Raw genomic sequence first — 14415 nt, forward strand, 5'->3', positions numbered from 1 at the left:
TTTGGGGGGGGCAGGGGTGGAGGAACTTTCTTTACAGTGGAACTTTCTTTCATTTATTAGTGGTGGGTTTGTAATCTGCCTTTTCAGTTACTGAGGGTGAAGGGTGGGATGAACTGGGGGGGAGAGCGATAACCCTGTAGCTTGTTTTAAAGCAAAATAGTGCCTGTTGCCCGATGCCGAACCTCACTCATATCAACTCTTAAGAGCGATTTCAGTGCTGAGCAGGAGGAGCGATACCTTTCGGTGTTTCCAAAGGGCTATGCGAATAGATTGCAAGACTTCTTGAACCAAATCACGGGATCCAGCCTCCGCTGGTGTAAATGAGCATATCCCCAGCACACCGTCAGTGCAGCTACATCCATTTACACCAGCTAAGGACTTGGTCCGAAACTCTTAAGCAAACCCTGGCTTTGATGGGGCTTTTTTTTTTTTTTTCTGTGTGTGGATCAGCGCATCTCGTTGCTGTTTTGTTGCCTAATGTGCTCAGAGCAAACTGGGACGTGCATACCTTGGGACGATGGAGGCTTGTGTCTCATAGACACGTTGAGAGCATTCGGGAGGTGTTTCCTCCACGGGATTTGGTGATTTTTGTGCTCTTTTGGGCTCTTTGGTATTTGTCCAAGCCAGTATTTGGATTGAGGTTGGTGTTTTCTTTCTCGAGGTGCAAGCCAGTGCTGACTCTTTGCTTTATTACAGGGCTCTGTAAAGCGGGGGGTAGACTGGGGGGCCCCTCGGTAGGGTGGGCTCCCTGTGGCTGCGGGGACGCTCAGCTCCATGCACTATTTCTCTCCTTGCAAAGAGGGTGTGATGATTTTTTTTTTTCTTCCTCTCTGTTTTTGAAGCAGCATGTTCTGCTTTGTAAGGAATAACTGATTTCTTCTCCTCCGCGTACAGTGCACCTGTAGCTAGGACATGCGTACCCGTGGGTCTGGAGTAGCACCAGTCGCTTTGCTCAACGCCTCCCATCCTCCAGCTTTCTGATCGAGTGAGTGGCTTCCTACCTTTAGTTGCTTCTTTGAAAGGAAAAAGTAACCAAATTCAGCCCCGTCCCGATTTTATACAGCCGAGTGAGATGCGCTACGGCCGTGAGCCGGTTCTCTCCGCTGAGATGCAAACGGGACGGTCCGAGAGCAGCGATGCGAGAACTGCCCGTGCTTTGCTTTTGCTATTCACTGCCTTGTGCTCCCAGTACTGTCCTTCCGAAACATCCCCTCGCAGCACTTCTGTGTATAACTTTTGGGTTTATGAAGATGTTTTAAGGGAAAAAGAAAACAGCTCACACTTTTAACACAAACACGAAGCTGAAAGAAGGCTTAAATACTGCGGCGTGCAGGTTTTTTCACAATACCACGTGTTACATTTTTCACAGGATTCTTGCACTAATGGTTTTCCATCTGTTCTCTCTGTAAATGGGTGCACTTTACTGTTTGAATTTGTTACTATGATAAATACTGGATATTTAAGCGTGAGTAGTGTCTTCATTAGAAAATAGCGAAACAGCTCTTGTCTCTTAGTGTATTTTTCAAGAAAAAAAGAAAAAAGAAAAGAAACGAAGCAATGAATCATAACATTTATAGCACAAGAACTGACTCTTGTATATAAGCATCAACAGATTGAGTAATTTTTAAATACAAAGTTATTTGCAGTGGTTTTAAAGCACTTCCCCAGCAATTCTCTTTGGGACAGTTGAGGCAGGATGGCTGCTGTAGTCCCCGGGTGGGTAAGGAGCACACCTCTCCCTGGAAAAGCCGTTCTTTACACAGTTCCCCGTGTCCTCAAAGTCACGATTCGGATTTGGCATGGACAAAAAGCGGAGGGCGTTTCGTATTGTGCTGTCCTGCGTGGCCCTGTTGTGAAGCGCGCTGTTGTACGCGTGGCTCGGTGGAGCGCGAGGCTCAGATCTCACCTGATGGCCCTTCGCCCTGTCATCTTAGATCTAGATCTGACAAACCCGGGCTGCGCTGTGGGAGCATGCACAGAGTGTCAGACACGGTGCTGTCTTGCCCGTCTGTGCTACTTATTTAATTACTCTTTGAGTAATTAAGATGTGGGACGATGCTGCCGGCCGGTGCCTCCGTCCCCTTCCTGGCTGCAGTGGCACCGCTGGCGAGCCCCCATCTTGCGAGCGAGTAGGATTCGTGGGTGCAGCAAGTAAACCAGGTTCTTGATGACATCGAAACCTCCGGGTTTGGTTCTTGGGGCGCGTTGGGTAGGCGATGCTGAAGCCAAGCCCTGTATTTAGCCGACCTTCCCACCAGGTGTCTCTCGTCCTCTGCCCGCAGCCGCTCCGAGAGCTGCGTGTGCCGCCGCGAAGCTGAAATCTTCTCTCCCAGCTTGGGGTGTGGGTGTCTGCCGCACCCACGGGTGGGGATTCACCGGCTCTTGCTTTGTCTCCCAGGCTGCGAGGATGCTCCGGTCCCAGGGGAGGGGAGACCCGCCTGGTGGGGGGCTTTGCAGCAGTCCCCCCCAGCCAGGCTGGGAATGGCATTGGAGGGCTTTGAAAATAGTCGTTAGTGCTTAGGAAAGGGAGGTTTTTACAAAGACAGATCCTTTGGGATCTGTCTCCAAAGGCAAAAGCGCCACGCAGCCTGAGCCACCTTCTCTGTGCCGCTGCTTGGGAGGGCGCAGGCTGGCCAGCTCCTGACAAACCGAGGCGTGCCTATGTCTGTCTGTCCGTCTGCCGCCTGGCACCAGTGCCCGCAGGTGGGTCCGTCCGAGCACTGAACTTTTTGGTTTTTTTCTTTAACCTGGCTGTAAAGAAAACTGCTTGGCTAGCGTGAACGTTTGTGTGTGCGTATGACAAACACCTAAGCCATACTTGGATTAGGTCCGGAACCAGGGTGGCTACTAAATTTGGAGCGATTCAGTCCCCTCGTACAAAGGTTGCTGTATATTCAGGGTTACCCAGAAGAAGTCTAGCTAAAACCGAAGTGCCAGCTCCGCCTTATCTAGAGAAAAGCAAGCCGGCGTGCCTGCTCGTCCTCCGCCTTCCTTGCAAGGGGGGGTCCGTGGTGAGCTGTCACGAGCTCTTTGGTGGTTGTACTTTGCTTTAGTCTTGGGAATTCAAGATAACTCTTCTACCGGGATTAATGGTGTTTAACCAAGGGCTTAGGGGAAGAGCTGTTGTACCCGCTGGGACCTCTGCGGATAAATGCCTTCACCCCGTGCTGGTTGCTCTACACGAAGTCTGGTGGGGTGCGTGTTGGACACAAAGCACAATGGTTGAAAGTTGATCTGCGTTTTTTTCAGATTTGTGTGAATAGTTGCTGGATTTTCATTCAATCAAACTCTTTTTTCTAATATAAACCACTAAGGGCTCAATTCTTTAGCAAGATGCGTTCATGTCCAACTCCTGACTATACAGCTGGATCTCACCACAACTGTTACAGACCTACCCGAGAGAAAACACAGCTAGCGCGACCGTCACCGGGAAAGCCAACGGACACCAAACCCATCCGCCGTATCCTTTCCTCCTGCTCATTTTCTAGCTGTCACAGTACTGGGGAGTCAGCAGCCAGGTCCTGTCCGACGGGATCGCATCCTGTAGTCGTGAAAACAGAGGGCTGCTTTGCCAAAAGACTTTGTCCCTTCTAGGTGACGCTGTCCGGGGACGGCGGTGGGGCTGCGGGTTGTCTCCTCCGGCGGGTCGGGGTCGTGCTGGGTGGGTGGGAAAGCCTCACGCCCGGGGAATTGGGTCACTTCACCGCGGGTCTGCCTCGCTGTGCACTGATAAGCCAGACACCGAGAGCAGCACTGTGTGCTACGTAAAGTCCATTTCGTTGCTGCACCGATAACCCAGAGACTCGTGTGGACTCTGCCAGTACTGCCGGTGTCACCCCTGTCCAGCCTTTTCTTTCCCATAGTGTTGCATTCAGCGTTTCGTCTCCCTTCTGTCTTCACATCCGAGAGGATCTGAGTTTGGTACAAACACGTACAGTACACACACCTTGTGCTTTGTACAATTCCCTGGTTGCCATCCTCTGAGACACTTGCTGGGAAGATCTTTAAGACACATTTTCCTTTAGCTTTTCTATAATTCTGATGTAAAGGACTTTCTCTCTGTACAGTATATTATTCAATGCATGTTCTGTTCTCTCTACTGATATATTGAACACCACACAGTTGTGATATTGTGCAGTGGGAAGAGCAACCCCTGCCGACAGCGGAGGCCTTCGCCTCTCATGTATAAGGAAAGAAGAAAACATATTTTTTCCTTTGCTGTATTTGCTTGAGCAGAGTTTTCTTGTCTGTACATGTGAGCTGTGAGATAGATGTGAAAAGTTCAAAAGAATGCATTCCCCCCCCACAATGTATACAGATTGTAATCTGTACAATGAAAACTGTATGTATGAAAAAATGTACTTATTTATAAATGGTTAACACTTGGAAACGGCGTCTGGCCTGGTGTTTTTCCCACGCTTCGGTGAGCAAAGGAGCGTGCCGTGGCTTCTTGGCGTGGAAGTAACCTGGGGACGGTGTGAGGGTCAGGTCTGGCTGTCACCGTGTGGGGATGGGGCCCGGGACCTGGCACCGCTGGGAGCAGGAGGGGACAGAGGCAACGCTGCTACTGCCGTTAGCAAAGGAGTGTTAATAAAACAGGGGAGGGAACTGTATCAGAGAGTTTTCTGGATTAAATTGCAGAAAGCACAGCTCAGCGCTGTGGACACTGGAGCCCTGCGGCTCCGGAGAACCCGCGTGTCTGCTCCCTTCATCCCTGCCCAAACCCAGGGCTCAGTTTCGCAGCTGAACGCCCCTCGCAGCTGCAAGCATCCCTGCCTCCAGCCGCCGGGCCGGGCTGGATGCGCAGTGCTGGAAGGACACGGCACAGCGGGGTTGAGGTGAGCAAAAACCCCCGGGTTGGGCTTGTGCCTGTGCCGGGGGCTGCATTTGCTTTGCAGCGCTGGGATCCGGGAGCTTCACCTGCGTGGCTGCCTGTGCCGTAACCCAGAAGGAAGAGGGGATGCTTTCAGCAGAGGAGACGAGTCCACATCCCGGGGCTGCACCTCCTCATGGCAGTGGGTCTCCCCCGCTTCACAGGTGCATCCAGTGCGTGGCCAGACCCTGGAGATGTCCCTATGGGGTCCCTCACGCAGCCACTGCTGAGCTCTGCAGTGCTGGGTGCATGGCACGGGGTCCGGACAGGACAATCCCATCCCAAGTATCACCCCAGCCCCTCGGCAGCTCCTCTCCCAGCCACTCATGGCATGTGGGAGCTCAGGGGTACCCCAAAACGATGAGCCAGGGGAGCAGAGACGGGAGGAGGACAGGGTTAGCTGCAAACATTTATTAGGTCAGGAGCATCCACTGAGCAGACAACACATCGCACGAGAGCAGAAAACATTTCGGACATGAAGATGCTGAACCTGCACAGGCACCGGGTCGCTCCGAGCCCCCAGGGAGCCCTTCGCAGGGAGCAGCCCCCACGTGCGGCCGCGCTGGAGGGCGATGGGCTGCCAGCGAGTGGGAACTCTCGGTGATGGCAAACATCCCCTCTGCCCATCGGCACTGAGAACGGGCTTTGGGCTTTGGCCACTCACAGCGGGGAAATCTGGGCTCCCACCCCGCCGGTCCCCAGAGCAGGGCAGAGCCCGGGGACCCCCGTCCTTCGTGCCCCAGCGCCGCTGCCAGCCCTTGCCCCTGCCTGCGGCACCGCCATCCCCGCGGGGCTGGGGGCAGGCTCGGGGGGGTCACCGGGGGCTGCGCAGGACAGAGCTGAGGAAGATTAAGGCCAAGCAAGGCTGAACCCAACGGGCAGCGTTACACCAACAAGCGTGTCCTTCCCCAGCTGTCCTTGTCGCCCTGAGCCGGGCAGAGCCCCAAGACACCGGAGACGGGGTACACAGGAACATCCCACAGACACCACAAGGAGCCCGGGCCGGGGACCAGGGAGCTGGGGACGTCACTGGCTGCCGCCGCCGGGGCTCTCACCCTCCGTCAGGGTCTTGAAGTCCATGGAGAGGGCCAGCTCCTCGGCCAGTGGCGGGCGCTTCCAGTCGTCCCGCGTCAACACGTAGCCCACCACCAGCCCGAAGGCCACCAGCAGCACCCCCAGGGTGTTGGCCAGGACACCCTCAGGCACAAAGTGGCTGTAGGAGTCCCTGCAGGGGAGGAGGGGGATGCTCAAGCCTCGGGGTATGGGTGGCCTGTCCCTACCCTGGCTGGGACCCCCTCCTCATCCTCATCCTCTGGGCACACACCCTGGGAAAGGTCCCTTTCCCCCAAATCAGAGCAAGAGGGGAGTGCTCGGGTGCTGCTCGCTTTAGGGAGGGACGCTCTTGGTGACAGCAGAGAAAACTGGGGGCACAGTCCTATAGTGGGGCTATAGGCAGCCCAGCACCTCCCCTGCCAGATGTGCTCCCCCAGCCAGAGGGAGGTGGCTCCTGGGGTGCCCCATCGCCGTGTCCTCCAGCTGCGAGGGCAGAGGCCTCGGGGACATGAGCATCCCAGGGGGGTTCTGAAAACACCTGGCTGCAGAGAAGCGACAAGGGTTATTTTATCCCCATCCCTAAAGAAAGCTGGCGCAGGATCCGGCCCTTGTTAAACATCATCTGGGAAGTGACTCAGCAGCAGCAGAACTAAAGGCCTCAGGGGAAGACTTAATAGCCACGGAGCCACGGCGCCACAGCCTGAGCAGGGGCCAGACTCTGCCCCACAGGGCTGGAGCAGCCCTTTGCTGGGGATCAGGGGGATCTGGGGGGGCTACCACCCCCCCCAGCTCGGTCACCCACCTGATGTTGAAGAGGAGCATCTCAGTGATGCCCAGCAAGCAGACGGCGATGGAGAGGGCAAAAAGGGCGACACCGAAGAAGACGTGCTGGGGTTTGTACCGGCCACGCAGCGAGAAGGAGGCACCGGGGAGCAGGAAGAAACCACAGCCCAGGAGCCACTGTGGGGGTGCGGGGATGTTACAGGGTGCTGCGGGGTCCCTTCCACCCCGGGGGCCGAGGGGCTCCCCAGCCCTCACCTGCAGGAGGTAGAGCACGAAGGTGGCCATCCCGCACCAGCTGTGCAGGCTGTACATGTCAGGGATGCCCTTGGTCCGGTGGGACTCGAAGACGGCGATGATGCCTGCGGAGAGGAGCCCGTTACCACCGGGGCCGGATCCAGCCCCATCCACCCATCCCAGCACCAGCACTCACCGACGAGGGCGATGACCAGCGCCAGGCCGTGGAGCAGCGCGTGCAGCACCTTGGTGGAACGCTTGGCTTCGTGCCTGAAGACCCGGTAGACCAGGAGAGCTGCCGGAGAGAGGGCAGATGAGCATCCATGGGGGTCCCCCGCCTCCCCGGCACCCCACATCTGCCAGGGGTGCTGCACGCAGGCGGGGGGGATCCTGGAGCATCTTCCCGGTCTCATTTGTCACCATTTTGTCCCCTTTACTCCCTGCCCGGCTGCAGCTCCAGGGGTTTTGAAGGCTGCACCGGGATGGGACGCTTGTCCTGCAGTCCTGCTCACCGTCACCTTGGAGGAAAACCATGCCCAGCACCATGCAGAGGGGGTGGACATTGAACTGGAGGGGGCTGTGCCAGGCCACGCCGCCCCGGTAGCGGCCCAGCCAGGCACCCGTGGTGGCCAGCAGCGTCAGGCCTAGCAGTTGCGACACGAGCACATATGCCGAGAGCCCGGCGGGGCTGGCAGCCGGCGGAGCCCCGTCCATGCCAGCCTGCGGGGACAGAGAGGAGGGGGCAGCGAAGCCACGGGTGGCCTCGCGTGGCAGCGGGGGTCCCGGCCGGCCGGCCCTGGTGCGGGGTCCCGCTGCGGGCAGCGTCTGGCGCCGCCGCTCCACCCTCACCTGCCACGGAGCCGGACGCTTCCTGGTGCCGCCGGGGCCGCTGCGTCACCCGCACCCGGAGGTGGCTCCCAGCCGCCACGGCACGCCCGGCCCTGTGCTCCTGTCCTTGCCGTCCTGCTCCTGCCCGCCTGCCCTAACCCTCCTGCCCCTGCTTGCCTGCTCCTGCCCACATCCTGCCTGCCCCATTCCTCCTGCCCCAGCCCTCCAACCACACCATCCCTCCATCCCCATCCCTCCATCCTTGTCCTTCCATCCCCGTCTGTCCCACTCCATCCCCATCCCATGTCCCACGCTCACCCCCTCCCCAGCTCACCCACCCCCAGAGCCCCACAACAACCCCCCAAACCCTGCCAGAGGAAGGCAGCGCAGGGACGAGTGACCCCCCCCATGATAAAAGCGATGGCCCTTGGGGACATGGGGCTGAGCAAACCCCCATGCTGGGCGGGGAACAGACACACAGAGTTACCCAGCCGCGCTGCAGCCACACCGGAGAGCCATCCCATGGCCCCTGCGACCCACCTGCACCCGCGTCCCGCTTCGTGCCGGGTTATCCCCCGATGCTTCCCGCTGGCCTGAGGATCAGAGCCACCTCCACCGCTGCCACCGGCACAGCCACCTCTCCTGCTTCCCCGTCAGTCCCAGCCCAGGGGCCAATGTCCCACCTCTGCCCCGGCCCCACTGCGGCTGCCTCTGGGGAGGAGCACCCAGCTGGCTGTGGCAGACAGACCCACGGTGCTGCCAGGACTGGGGGGAGCGGGGGGGCGGGGGGGGGGATGCATTAAGACCACGCACACACTTTATTCCCAGCCACCTTTATTGGATCAGCCGGCTAAGTGGGTTACGGGAATTGGTTTATCCCATTAGGTTGCACTGCAAAGGCTGCCTGCCTGTGCCTGGCCTCACTGCCCGGGGCCATGGGATGCTCTGCGGGACAGGCATGGGGACCAGGCCAGGGTGGGGGGGCAGCGAGAGGCACCGTCTCCTTCCTGCATCACAACAGCCTCCCCCAAACCCTCACCACGGCCGTGGGGCTGCTGGCTCCAATGGGGGTCCCCAATGGGTGCCCACGCAGCCCCATCCCGCCCCGCATGTCCTCCTGCCAGATGCAAACGCCTGGCCCCGCTGGCACTCGTGCAGGGGCCCAACCTGGTCCCCAACGGCACTGAGGACGGAGGGACAGGGAACGACTCCCCCGACCACGGGAACTGGCAGCGGGACACGGGGAGGTGCCTGTCGGAAATGGGCTCTGCGAATTGCCCGTTAGCCCTAAAACTATCCTGTCCGCTGCTCCCAGCCACTGCCAAGCACTGGGAGAGCTGGAGATGGCCGGGCCCCTTCACAAAGCTGTCCTGTGGTGGGGATCTGCCTGTCCCCCCCCAACCATGTCTCTGCCCCCCCGGCACCCCCAGCAGCCCCCAAGTGCAGCCCCTGTCCCCTCTCCCAGGGCAAAGCCAGTGCTCCCCGCTTTTGGAGGGGGGGGTTCTCTGGTTAAACCCTCCCCACGTGGCCTGGGGAGGGGGGATGGTGTGTGCGCCTTGCATACCCTGGCAGCCCCTCACCATGGCCTCTGGCTGGGACCCCCCCAAAATCCCTGAGGGGGTCTCAGGGGGGTGTCTCTGCTCTCGATGGGGGCTGTGGGCTCATGCAGGGGAGGGGGCTCACTCCAGCTCAGAGCTGGGGGGGCCTGAGTGATGTATTCAGGGGGGTCGGAGGTGGACACCCACGCAGCCCCCCCCCTTGCCCTCCCAACCCTACCTGTGGGTGCCGGGTGGTGCCGCCTGCGCCAAGCCCAGCAGTGACAGTGTCTGAGCGAGGGACAGGGCCACCGCGTTGGCAAGGCAACAGAGCGATGGCAAAGGGAGGGGGGGCTGCACCCCCCCCCCCCCCAGCATCACTGCAGAGGGAGGGTGCCATTGCAGGCTGAGGAGGGGGAAAGGGGGCTGCAAAACTGAGGGGGGGGATCACCATGAAGGGAGGGGTCTGTGTATTGTGGGGACGGTCCCTGAGGGGATGAGTCACTGGTGTGACCCCCCCCCCGAGCTGTGCCAGGCCCTGCCTGCACCCGCCGGAGCCCCCGCACCCTGTGACACCTCAGCCCCAAACCAGGCCGGGAACCCCACAACCGTGCTGGATCAGCCCCCGGCGGCCCTGTCCCGTGTACAGGGCACCCCGGCTTTGTCACCGTTTCATTTGTGTTTGGGCAGCGCTAACGAGGGTCTTGCGTGGATCTGCCTTAATTGAGGCCTGCTAATCCCCTGCGCCCCATCAGCAGCACTGGGGTGATGTGCTGGGACCCAGCACCCCTGCAGGGCCCTTAGCCGGGCTTGTGGGTCAGGGGATGGCAGCAGGGTGACATGTCCCCGGGGACCCCCCACCTCTGCCTGCTCCCCCCCCCGCCCCGAGAACCCCTTCAGCACCGCCGGCCGCATCCTGCACTCCCCCATGGGATGTTCCCGAGGGAGAAAAACCCGGAGAAGGGATATGAGGGGAGATGGGGGGAGATGGGGGGGTCCCCCCCTCCCGGCTCCTCCTGGCCCGGCTGCGGGCAGGGTCCCGGGGGGGATGCAGCGCTGCGCATCAGGGTGAGCAGGACCCCCGGACCGCCCCCCGCGCTGTGTCTGTGTGTCTGTCTGTCTGTCTGTCTGTCTGTCTGTGTCCCCGTGTCTGTCACACGGTGCCACTAGGTGTCACCAGGAGCCCGCGGTGCGCTGCGCCCCGGGGAGGGACGGACCGGCCGGGAGGACCTGGAGCATCCTCGGCCCCGGATCACCCGTGGGATCCAGAGTGACCAGGTACGGACCGGGTGGGATCGGCAGCATCCTTGAGTCTGGATCCCCAAAGGGACCCGGAGCACCCCCCGAGCCGGATCACCCATGGGAGCCAGCGCAGCCTCACACCTGGGGCGGCTGGTGGGGTCTGGAGCAGGAGCACCCATGGGAGCCGGAGCACCCTGGGACCTGGAGTGGCTGGTGGGATCCGGTGCCCCCCTGGTGCAGAAGATCAGGTGTAACCGCCTCTGCCTGGGCGCTGGGTTATTCCCCCCAGCCCTTCCCCTTGGGCACACGGGGCTGCTCTCACCTGCTCAGACCCTCCTGAGCAAAGGCACCCCAAAGACCCTACTGAGGTTCCCCCCCAACATCCCCATCGCCTTCTCTCCCCCGCCAGGGACTTGCGCTGTGGGGCACAAACCCCAGGAGCTGGGCAACCCCCCACCCCCACGGCGTGATTCAGCAGAGCTGAAATCCTGGTGAAGCCCTGGAGCCTGATAGAGTCCTGTCACACCAAGAGCAAAGTCCGGGCCCCGCTGCAGCCTGGGGCAGAGTCCCAGGGCCACCACCCCGAGCCTTTGCCCACGGGGAACAACCTCGCCACAGCCGGAGGCCGTGTACGGCACTGCCATAGGAGCTGCTGCCGCCTCCCAGCCTGCAGTCGGGCTTCGTCACTGTGGTGGTTGTTGGGAAATGGTTTACCAGAGTTAATCAGCTGAGCCATAAAAGCCACCATAAACGCCAAACCTTGAGCCGCTGGGCTGGGCCCCAGCTGGAAAGGGCCGGCTGGGTGCCTGGGCAGAGCAGAGGGAGGATTTCCCCCACCACGGTCCAGCTGAGACCCTCGGAAAAGCCTCAAAGGGGATGAGGTTTGGGGGTTCGTCCTTTAGGATACTTGGCAAGACAAAAAGCTTCGCCCTCTGCTGAGAACAGCACTGTTGTAATACAATACGAAACCGCTTTATAAATGTTTATAACCGCATCCAGCTGAACTATCTCGACTTGCAGCAGCCAAAAAGACGTAGCAGCCCTCAACCCTACATGATTACATGGACATGGTTGCTTGTCCCATCCACACAGCAGGGACAAACCCAAGGGTGGCACATGGCAGCGTTTGCTGAGGGGACCCTGCACCCGTTGTCGCATTCAAGGGGACTCGGTGGCAGCCGATCCTGGGACAAATGAACCCCTTCAACGCTGGCCAGCACCCTCCTCTTACTGGGGAACGGTGAGCCATTTGTAACCAGCTCTTTAATTAAAGACATTGCCAGGGGCATAATGGCTTTGTGAAATCTGCTTGAGCTTTCCCCGAGCTGGCAGTAATGAAATCCTCCCTGCGCTGCTGGGACGGTGACGTGCTGGTTGGGTAGCAGAGCCAGTGCTGGCTGTCCTGGCATGGACCCGCGGGGCTCGGGGATGTTCGGGGCTGCTCAGGGATGCTCGGGGCTGCTCAGGGGTGCTCGGAGCTGCTCAGGGGTACTCAGGGCTGCTCAGGGGTGCTCAGGGCTGCGCAGGGGTGCTCGGGGCTGCTCAGGGGTGCTCGGAGCTGCTCAGGGGTGCTTGGGGCTGCTCAGGGGTGCTCGGGGCTGCTCAGGGGTACTCAGGGCTGCTCAGGGGTGCTTGGGGCTGCTCAGGGGTGCTCGGAGCTGCTCAGGGGTACTCAGGGCTGCTCAAGGGTGCTTGGAGCTGCTCAGGGGTACTCGGGGCTGCTCAGGGTGCTTGGGGCTGCTCAGGGGTGCTCGGAGCTGCTCAGGGGTACTCGGGGCTGCTCAGGGGTGCTCGGAGCTGCTCAGGGGTGCTTGGGGGTGCTCGGGGCTGCTCAGGGGTGCTCAGAGCTGCTCAGGGGTACTCAGGGCTGCTCAGGGGTGCTTGGGGCTGCTCAGGGATGCTCGGAGCTGCTCAGGGGTACTCAGGGCTGCTCAAGGGTGCTTGGAGCTGCTCAGGGGTACTCGGGGCTGTTCAGGGGTGCTTGGGGCTGCTCAGGGGTGCTCGGAGCTGCTCAGGGGTACTCAGAGCGGCTCAGGGGTACTTGGGGCTGCTCAGGGGTACTCAGGGCTGTTCAGGGGTGCTCGGGGCTGCTCAGGGGTACTCAGGGCTGCTCAGGGGTACTTGGGGCTGCTCACGGGTACTCAGGGCTGCTCAGGGGTGCTCGGGGCTGCTCAGGGGTACTCAGGGCTGTTCAGGGGTGCTCGGGGCTGCTCAGGGGTACTCAGAGCGGCTCAGGGGTACTTGGGGCTGCTCAGGGGTACTCGGGGCTGTTCAGGGGTGCTCGGGGCTGCTCAGGGGTACTCAGAGCTGCTCAGGGGTACTCAGGGCTGCTCAGGGGTGCTTGGGGCTGCTCAGGGGTACTTGGGGCTGCTCAGGGGTGCTTGGGGCTGCTCAGGGGTGCTCAGAGCTGCTCAGGGGTACTCAGGGCTGTTCAGGGGTGCTCGGGCTGTCAGGGGTACTCAGAGCGGCTCAGGGGTACTTGGGGCTGCTCAGGGGTACTCAGGGCTGTTCAGGGGTGCTCGGGGCTGCTCAGGGGTACTCAGAGCGGCTCAGGGGTACTTGGGGCTGCTCAGGGGTACTCAGGGCTGTTCAGGGGTGCTCGGGGCTGCTCAGGGGTACTCAGGGCTGCTCAGGGGTACTCGGGGCTGCCACAGCTTCCTGCAGATCAGTGAGTCAAAGCGGCTCAGCAGATGCTGCTCTAGCTCCCCAGCTATCAGCCAAGGCCAGCACCCGCTCCGGATTTTTTCTGGGCTGCCAAGCACCCGCGGATCGATAGGAGCGTCATCAACTGATAGTTCGTGGTAAAACCAGCAGTTCCTGCCCTTCCCTGGCTGCTCACCCCTGCCCTGGCATGGGCAGCTTCCCCTCCCTCCACCAGAGATTATCAAATTACCATTTTGCTGATCTAACCTCTTTTGGTGTGGGTTTTTTTCCTTCCTAAATCAAGTTTTTATCTCTAAGAAATGCTAATTTGCAAGATGCCTCCCTGGAGGATTGCGATTCAAGAGCCCAGCTGCCTCAGAGGAGGCGAGCTGCCACCTGAAACAACCCCAGCCGCTGCGGTTCCCTGCGAAACCCCAAACCTGGGGCAAAATTAACAGGTTTTCACTAAATATAAGAGAAGAAAATAAAAGTCATGTTGGAAGGCTCTGTGGCTGCCAAGGGAGCGGCTGCGGGGTAGCTCAGGATTAAGCACAAATTTTCCCCCTGGGTCACATCAGGGGGATTGGTCCCCATTTGCCTGGGGTCCCGGGAAGGCTGAAAAATGGGCGATTCCCAGCTGGGAGGCAGCTCCCCCGGGAACCCGGTTCTCCTCCTGGCAGCAATTAAGCTGCCCTGTCCTCCTCCTCGTTGGGAACACAACTTTGCTGAGCCGGGCAGGCGATACGATCAGTGCAGCCAGTGCAAACACTTAATCTCTTTCAGAAGAGGCTGAAGGCGCGTTTATGGCGATTTTTTAATAGCAGCTTGGATAAACAGCCGCGATAACCCGCGCCGTGCTCGCAGCGGGTGATTAATGCTCCCGGAGCAGTCACGCTCGCTCGCCTCAGGGCTGGGATTGTTTTCAGTTATTAAAGAAGGGGAAAAAAAAGGGGAAATAATGGACTTTGCCATGTTTTATTGGGCTGATGGGTGCGGAGGGAACACGTTGGCCTCTTCGCTCACCCTGTATCAGTGCCCAGCTCTGGCCAGCTGGTGAGGAAGGGGGGATGGAGAGATGAAGGATGAGGAATGAAGGATGAAGGATGAGAGACGAAGGAGGAGGGATGATTTCTGGCCAGGCTTTTACTTCTTGTTCCGTGATGCTCCCGGCCACGTACCTGGCACTGGGCACATCTCCTGCACTATGGCTGGGGGTTCCCCAGG

General features: G+C 59.9%; 1 protein-coding gene across 1 annotated transcript; it reads right to left on the reverse strand.

Moving 5' to 3' along the window:
- Positions 1 to 5899: 5899 nt before the first annotated feature.
- On the reverse strand, positions 5900 to 7657 carry LOC127026754 (transmembrane ascorbate-dependent reductase CYB561). The gene is made up of 5 exons (XM_050912064.1): positions 7456 to 7657; positions 7140 to 7238; positions 6965 to 7068; positions 6729 to 6886; positions 5900 to 6098 (listed from the first exon to the last, which is right to left on the reverse strand). Exons 1-5 carry the CDS (start codon positions 7655 to 7657, stop codon positions 5900 to 5902), a joined length of 762 nt encoding a protein of 253 aa, XP_050768021.1.
- Between the last annotated feature and the right edge of the window lie 6758 nt (positions 7658 to 14415).

The sequence above is a fragment of the Gymnogyps californianus genome, chromosome 28 (assembly GCF_018139145.2).
Source record: "Gymnogyps californianus isolate 813 chromosome 28, ASM1813914v2, whole genome shotgun sequence".
Taxonomy (NCBI): domain Eukaryota; kingdom Metazoa; phylum Chordata; class Aves; order Accipitriformes; family Cathartidae; genus Gymnogyps; species Gymnogyps californianus.

Excerpts from the sequence above, each read along its gene's own strand:
- LOC127026754 (XM_050912064.1), bottom strand. The coding sequence starts at position 7,657 with ATGGACGGGGCTCCGCCGGCTGCCAGCCCCGCCGGGCTCTCGGCATAT. Across the intron at positions 7,069-7,139 it reads GCTGGTCATCGCCCTCGTCG|GCATCATCGCCGTCTTCGAG; the intron begins GTGAGTGCTGGT and ends TCCTCTCCGCAG. Across the intron at positions 6,099-6,728 it reads ATGCTCCTCTTCAACATCAG|GGACTCCTACAGCCACTTTG; the intron begins GTGGGTGACCGA and ends CCTCCCCTGCAG.